Raw genomic sequence first — 8,300 nt, forward strand, 5'->3', positions numbered from 1 at the left:
CATATAGATCAGCCGCATGCTAACATTGTGCTCATTGTTTCAAGGGGGAAAAAAATCCACCCTGCCTGCTCATTAACGTTAAGAGAGAGGTCACAAAGATGTTCACCTGAGCTGTCATCCAAGCAAAAGTTCAGCATCCTTGCTTTGGTTTGAGCTGAGGATTTTTGAACCAGTGTCTGCATAATAATTCAGAAGCACGATAGCTAATGCTCCATTTCTCTCTCTGTGACGGTAGTAAGGGTTTCCAAGGTGAGAGTCCTGGTCCACTTTGTGCATTCAGGACAGGACAGTGGGATATGTTGAGTGAGCCGCAAGCTGAACCCTCTGTCCCACAGATAACATTGCTGTAACCGTCTTTGCTTTGGTGTGTGTGAACTCGTCAAGGTGACGCTGAAGTGTGTCCGTTGTAGGAGACCTGAGGAATGCCATTACTGGAGTTGTCAAGGACCTCCTGAGAAGGACATACATATGCGTATTTGACACTTATCCCAAAGATGTTTTGTTTTACCCTTTAAAGGCATTAAGTTTGTCTTCTTTCAGTCCTCTAGTCTTACCTTCTCGGTCATCTCATGAGAATGGTGCAGCGAGTGCTCCCTCTCCATGAACATCCTCTGCTGCTCAGAGCTGGCCAGTCGACAGGTAAGCCATGTGGATAAGGTACAGGTTGAGATCCCTGGAAAAGATAGGATGGTTTTAGAATAAACTCACAATTCCCAGTGGAACATTTCTACAAGCTCTGATAACCCCTGTATTTGTACTTTTCCTCTTGAAGGAAAATAAGAAATGAGAATATATTCAGAAATACATTGTGTGGAAGTCACACATAATGAGGTGAAACATGTCTGTGATAATGCACCGCTGTGTCTTTTGGAAGGTTAACTTGCAAATCCTAAGTTCAGAGTGGGCATGTGATTTCCTGGACTTGCGAGTGTGAACACACTTTCTTGTATTTGCTCAGGATGCAGAGTGTTAGTCAGAATTTAAGACGCAGAACTAGTCTAGTTCAGACGACACAAGCAGACGGATGCCAGGGAAATTTGTAGACTTTAACTTAATGTTACAGTCTACAAAAATATTTTTTAGACTTTTTGTGAGTGGGTCTGGTATACGTATGAGTATAATTATATGGAAAAGTATCTCATGTTCCCTGGTATATGCAGTAGAGGATCAATGATGCTGTGAGCCTGTTTTTATGACACAATTTCAAGGTCATTGGTCCTTGAGTATTTTGATGCCAGACTCTTCTGGTGTTCTCCAAGGGTCTGTGCCTGGTCCACTCATTTTAATCAACTATATTCTCACATCCTCTGGTGCTATGGACTCCTCTTTTATGCTTTTGCTGATGACATCCAGATATTCAATATCTGCAGGTAGAAGGTCATCAGATAACATTCTACCTGGAATATGAAGTAAAACACTTTGAACTGCCTTGTTGCTGAAATGTCACATACATATCAGCTTGGTTGATTAATTGCACAATCTTAAGCTAATACCTTTAGAAAGGTACCAGTCAGGAGAAGAGCACACAAAAGCCACAACGAAATCTCTGGAGTCACACAAGGCGGGCTGTGGATAGGAGACGTCCTCACAATCAGAGATTTGAGAGTGTTTGCATGGCAGGGAGGTCAAATATGACCAAGTCAAGATGTGGGATGTGTGATAGACATCTGAAGAAGAGAGAGCATCAGAGAACACTGAGGACTCTGGAAACGTTAAAGATCCACTCTTGTGAAATGCTATAGAAAAAATATACACGTTTGACTTCTTAGAATCAGGGGATTCCACACTGTTTTGACAGCTGGTTTGCCAACAGTTACTTCCTAAAGTGCTCGATCACCACAACATGAATTTGTTAAAAATAGCAGCTGGCCTTGAGGCTACTGCAATAAATGGGTGACTAGACTTAAATCCGCTTGCAAAACGTTTACCACAGGTTCCAATAAGTGAGAGCACTTCATTTTCTTACAGTCGTGCACACGTCTATTGTCGCAGACTTTAACAACTCTTTGCCAGTTGCCTTCCATTGCGTCACGGCATGTTGTGCCATGCGGCTTCTGTTTATTTACCCAGACAAGCCAGTGTCATGGCAGCCAGGTGGATCGATTGCAATGAGTTTGGCCGTTTGTTCAGCGCCCGAACAAACTGGAAGTTGAGAATCCCGGCGATCAGGCCACAGATGCAGCAAGCTGAGAAGAGGATCATCTGGAAGACACAGAGACACAAGCAGATTCATTTTCATGTCAATTAATTGATATCATATGAGCAGAACGATCACTAAAGGAGCTTTGATCTGAAATATCTTCCCATATTAGACAAGGGCTGTGGTGATGAGTGATGCAAATCAGACCAAATAAATGCCATTTCTCAGTGGAAAATTGGATTTCTATCACAGCAGATTGTATCTTCCAGACATATTTCATAGCTTGTGAATGGGCTTACGTCACTTGCTTGCTGTCTTTGTGGATGAGGGGGCTTGATGTTTGTTGGTTGGATTTCATTTTGAATATTGTCATATTAGTCACTTTATATGGACGAACCCAGTTTGAACTTTGATAGGCCAAAGCAAAAGTTTGAGATTAATATTTTCCCAAAAGACTCCTACTGGGAAATGATTGCATCTCCATTACTCCGCTTTCAGAACAACACAGTCATGCCATCATACTTTCCATTGATTTAAAATGCATCTGTGTGTGTGTGTGTGTGTGTGTGTGTGTTTGTGTTTTGCTTCTGCACTGCAGGTATTGTCTCATTGCTCCCGGTACAGATGCCGTTAGTGCCTTTAACCGCATGCAAAAGGGCATCTCGGATTTCAGTCATTACCCCGAGAAGTGTGGAAATCGGCTGGCAGGGGTCCGGAGCCAAACCGAGCTAATGCAATCATCACCCCACAGGCAGGGAGAGGGAGGGGAGGAGTAATGGAGGAAGATGAAAAGGGGAAGACGGAGGGAGCGGGGACACTGAATTGACAGCAACGATGTGACATAACAGGGGAGGCAGAAAGACATATTGGAGAGAGGAACAGGAGAGATATGAAGAGAAAGACAAAAGCTTGGGACAGACAGGATGAGACACAGAGATGTCTCAGTTACAGCAGATCGGACTGACATTGATCCATCATTATTGCATTGCCTGCAGGAGACGGAGTCAAAGAGGAGCACAAGGACTTGGAGACACATTGGCTGTAAAAAAAAAAAGAAGAAAAGAAGGTTGAAAGAATGACAGGAAGAGAAGAGAGGTGACTGCTTGCCTCCTCTGATTTCCTCAGATATCAGAACACTCTCTGTGTGTGTGTGTGTGTGTGTGTGTGCGTGTGTGTGTGTGTGTTTAAAGTCTTTGGTAGTCTTTGTGTTTGGTAACATTCTGTGTGCTTTAAATACAGTAATATACACAATAAATTCAATAAATGTTAAAATTTGTTTCGATCAGCTTTGTTTGTCAAATGAAACACACATTTTTCTAAATATGCTTTTCATTTAGCACACAAACGTTTTGTTTTTAGTTATTGTTCTTATTCTATCATAATTAACAGAAATGAGGACTTGAAAGCATCAGTTCTGTGTGTAATTTATCAAAATGTCAGTGAATTTAGATACATAATTTAGCTTTTCAATAACTTTTAAATTGATTGAATGTATATATTAATATATATGAGCCTTATCTAATCATGTAGAGGGAGGTGCATCTTAAAATTAAGAGAACTATTTTATGAGTACAATGAATCTATAAATCCCTCCCCACAGAGCTTTAAGGGGCCTCCATCTTAAAACAAATGCAAACCTTCTGAGTGCACGTATTGTCCGGATTTGTGAGTTTTGCAGATTCATATGGCATGTTTTTCAACATTGAAGGAAGAGGGCTTTCTGTTCCCAGAGGAATGGAGTAAAAAGAAACATGTGCATCCCTGGCACATGTTCAGCGAGCTATTTTCAGGAGCTGTCCATCAGAATGAGAAATGAGTTGACATGTTGGGGATCCGAACAATTCAGTGTGTGTGAGTCAGAATTGCCAGAGATCCCAGTGTTTATTTTACTGGACGGGATTTCGTCTGACATTGAGCTCTCAGGGGGTCAAACCTGGTTGACGGCAGGAATCCCTTCAGAAGTCACACATCCATGTGGCCTTTTGTGCAAATTAAATCAGCAGCATCCATCCATCCATCCATCCATCCATCCATCCATCCATCCATCCATCCATCCATCCATCCATCCATCCATTTTCTAACACCCTTGTCCCTTACAGGGCTCGGGAGGGTTGCTGGTGTCTATCTCCAGCTAACGTTCCGGGCGAGAGGCGGGGTTCACCCTGGACAGGTCGCCAGTCTGTCGCAGGGCAACACAAAGACATACAAAACAAATTTAGAGAGACCAATTAACCTGACAGTCATGTTTTTGGACTGTGGGAGGAAGCCGGAGAACCCAGAGAGAACCCACCATGCACAGGGAGAACATGCAAACTCCATGCAGAAAGACCCCAGATCGGGAATCGAACCCAGGACCTTCTTGCTGCAAGGCAACAGCTCTAATCAGCAGCATTTCACAAATAATAATTGTGGGTTTTGAAACAGGTTTTTGAAGAAGAGCTACTCAAACTGACTGGTTTCTGCTGCACATGCACATTGTGCATAACCTACAGCTTGCATGGGTTTTTGATGAGTTTTGTCTTGTGTTGGAACAAGAAAAGGCTTTTGTCATATTTAGGTCACAATCTAGAGGACAGAAAAAAAGAAAAGAGAAGAAGAAGTTAATGGGTCTTTGTGGGACAACTTTACGGCACTTACAATAAGACCTGTCCTCTTCCAAGCACACAGCACTCCGCACATCCCACAAAGCAGAAACTGGAAAAAAAAAGAAGCAAAATTTTAATTAACACCACTAAAACTTGTACCGAGCTCTGCATGTGTAAAATTGCTCTTTGTGATATTTTGTGGTTTTTACTCCTTTCCCCCAAATCCTGAAAACAGGAAAGGAGATCCCTCTCTTTACTCGCATGTATTTTGTTTCTCCTAAAACAACGAGCCGTGGCAGAAAGCCATATTTGTCTTGGATGTAAGAAATTTAGAGTAAACTGCAGGGCGCATTATGCTGGCAGAACAAGCTCACAAAGAGACAGCTCAGCAAGCTGTGTGCTGTATTTGTTTTGCTGGAAGGAGTAGTGAGAATATGTGAACTCTCTGCTTTGTCAACTGTTATTTTCTGTGTCAAGTTCGGTTGGAGTCCCTGTTTAAAAGATTTTATTGAAAGCATGCAAATTCAAACGAATAACTCTACTTTCAGCTAGCGCTGAAGCTTTGTCATTAAACTAATATTTTCGAGAGTCAGACCCTCTTCTTATACTTCCTCTGGAATTTACTGCTTTGTAAAAGAATATTTACAAAACAATCTTAATTTTTTTGTTTGTTTTCTGTATTAGGCTCTTTCTGTGTGTGTCATGCAACGTTTTGTAGTAATCCCGAGTCACTTTATGAGTTTCTCACATGCTGTATTTCTCCAAAGTAGCATGGTTATTCCTTTGTTTCGCAAATGTCTTTGCAAACATAGAAATAAGTGCATGAAATTTCCTCCTATAGATCTGGGGTCTGTACATTGGAAAACTCGTATTCTTCGGAGGAATATTTTCGGATTTAGTTTGCTCTTCAAAGAGTGGAAACATTTAGAGACCTGACGGAAAAAAAGAGCAAGATCTTGGATACAAGCAGATGAATGGAGGTGAAGTTGGATCATCATCCAGGTGGAAGTAAGAGTAGGACCACTCTGCATTAAAAGGAGTCAGCTGAGGTGGTTCCGGTATCTGATCAGCATCCCTTTGGAGGTTTTCCAAAGTAAAGTCCACCCCTCATTTTCAGTCCCAAAAACTTTGCGAGTTTATCCCATTGGATTCCTTCTGCCTAGGGAACATATAAAAATAAATAATAATAATAAAATGAGAACAACTATTCTATAAGGAAAAGACACATCCACTAATCAAATGGTGCCACACCATCTGGCATTTTTAACTGTTTCTGTAAATGAATTCAACAGATGCATCTCTGCAACTTAACTTTGTCTACAGTGTCTAAGGATGCTAATTTTGCAATCAGTAATCTCCTGTTGTCCTGGAGAATAGATATGACTTGACATTTTGGCCTGCTCTCCAAAATGGGTACAAGAACAAAAATAAGCATCACCATTCAAACAAAGCAAGTGTGCGCTGATCTACATTAGCTGGAAAATGATTACAAGAAAATGTCCGCTCACCTAAACCTACGGTCAGCGCAGTAATTAGAAGCTCATGGAACTTTGCCAAACAAAGCTTGATGGGACTCCAAGTTTATCCTGCCACTATGCACAATGAGGGAAATTATGGTAAAAGGGGGGTAAAGAAAATCTCCAAAATCTCACCGTTAGAGAGGTACAATAAAGAATGACATCTTTGGGCAATCCAGTCTCCATAACAACCACCTATTTTAAGGATTTTATGCACATGTTTACCAGGGAGGTCTGTTCAGGTGGAGAATGATGGGGTTTCAGCAGGAATCATCCTCTAAAATCCTGAATAATCTACCTGTTTTTTTCAGTCAAATCAATCAATCAATCAATCTCCAGGATGACTGAATCACCAGACAGCAGTAGCTCTTGAACACATGTGTCACATTGCACAACATGTCCATCATGCAAAGTGCTGCAGAGGTATGCACACTGACTGCCCTGCCTGCAAGCATTCAATCATTAGTTATAGTTTTCTTCTTACTTTTTTGATTCGTAACAATAAATTGCACCTTAATAGCCTGTTAGAATAACCAGACTGAGATGTCCTGATAAAACGAACACACTCATTTTAACTGCAAGGGTTAGCAGTTGATAGATAGGCGATGTTTCCTTAGCTGGAGCAGTGTTGTCTGTAAACTTCTGGGAGTTTGTCTGAAACCGGACTTTTTACAGACCAGCAGTGGCATCAAAGCAGTGATGCTGAGGGTAATGAGAGTAACAAGAGGAGACGTTCACAGAAGCCTGGGAGCATGACTGGCTGTAAAAGCTTTGACCCTCTGAAGCGCTGAGGACCAAGTCAAGCATGAATTAATAAAATCAATCTTTAGCTTCAGAGAAGGAAGCTAAATGTTTGAGGGAGTGCATCTTTGACAGTATGATCAAATAGCACATACATTTTTTTCTCCTTTTTAAAATAACGCTAAGGACAGCGTTATTACACACCAATAGAAAATTTTAAATTTCTGTTTTAACATTTGCATGTATTTTAGTTGTTTTAATTCATTCATTTTTTTTATTGGTATAAGTTTATCTTTTTTTTCTTCTTCTTTCTGTTTCATTTTGGTGTTGGCAAGTTTAAAGTTTTAGCATTTAACCATGTCCATTAAGTATCTATTATGTTTACAAGAAAGCCAGTGAGCTATTAAAAGCCTTTCTGTTTAGACAGATAGATACCACATTTTTAAATTTGCTTTCAAATTTGAGCAAAAAACATCTTTATTTTGATATGCATTTTTCTAGAAAGGCAAATAATTGGAACTCTCAACCTTCCACGCTTTCCGCGGGCGCGTGTACTTATCCACTCTGGAGGTAAACAACAGAAAAAGTGAAGGCAGCAGTTCACGTACACAGAGTCCACTCCACACCGGAGAAGCGTCGCCCTGCTGAGGCGGGTGCTCCCCACGCACCCAGATGATGCCCACTGCTCCCAAGACGATGCTCGCCACACCCAGGCCCACTTCCACCAAAGAGAGCAGGAGCAGACTCCACAGGATCTTGCGGCTGGAGCACATCCTCCCCCGGGCATCTCTCCAGCTCCAACGGGAGGAGGCGAGCACACGGCGAGAGGGGATCCCCCTTCTCGGCGTTCCAAAGGCGGCGTGGCTCCGCTCGTTGTGTATCCAGCGGGAAGGCGAGGGCTTAGCCGCTAATATCGGTCCACACGGCACGGAAAGTCATAAAGGAACTTGTGAAGGAGAAGTGATGAACTCTCAAAAACTATTCAGAAACGAAGAGACATCCTCTGAGTAGAATGTTTGCGCAAAGACCAGACGGTCGGTTTACAGACGCGTCTGTGGCGCCGAGCGCTGTCCAAGGTACTAAAGAGCCGCCGCAAGCACGCGCGCACAGGAACGCGCGCGCACGGTCATCGACACACAAGACATAGACTGTTTCTGTTTCCACAGGTGAACACGAAGCAGGACCGTAAGGAAGATTTCAAAGATCTCAGTCTCTGGCTCATTGAGAACCGAACCGACATTTCTAATTTTTTCATATTCTTTTTTGGCAACTTCACCAAGAAGCTATTAAAATTAAATAAATTGTTAAACTTTATTA

General features: G+C 42.0%; 1 protein-coding gene across 2 annotated transcripts; it reads right to left on the bottom strand.

Moving 5' to 3' along the window:
- Positions 1-258: 258 nt before the first annotated feature.
- On the bottom strand, positions 259-7,756 carry LOC122843183 (transmembrane protein 196). 2 transcript variants are annotated; one of them, XM_044137767.1, is made up of 5 exons: positions 7,610-7,756; positions 4,778-4,834; positions 2,067-2,202; positions 555-673; positions 259-451 (listed from the first exon to the last, which is right to left on the bottom strand). In XM_044137767.1, the coding sequence occupies exons 1-5, from the start codon at positions 7,754-7,756 to the stop codon at positions 380-382; spliced, it is 531 nt and encodes a 176-aa protein (XP_043993702.1). In that variant the 3' UTR covers positions 259-379. The 2 variants fall into 2 exon arrangements, with proteins under 2 accessions (XP_043993702.1, XP_043993701.1); XM_044137766.1 differs by having other exon boundaries at positions 7,592-7,756.
- Between the last annotated feature and the right edge of the window lie 544 nt (positions 7,757-8,300).

This window comes from Gambusia affinis, linkage group LG14, assembly GCF_019740435.1.
Source record: "Gambusia affinis linkage group LG14, SWU_Gaff_1.0, whole genome shotgun sequence".
Classification (NCBI taxonomy): Eukaryota; Metazoa; Chordata; class Actinopteri; order Cyprinodontiformes; family Poeciliidae; genus Gambusia; species Gambusia affinis.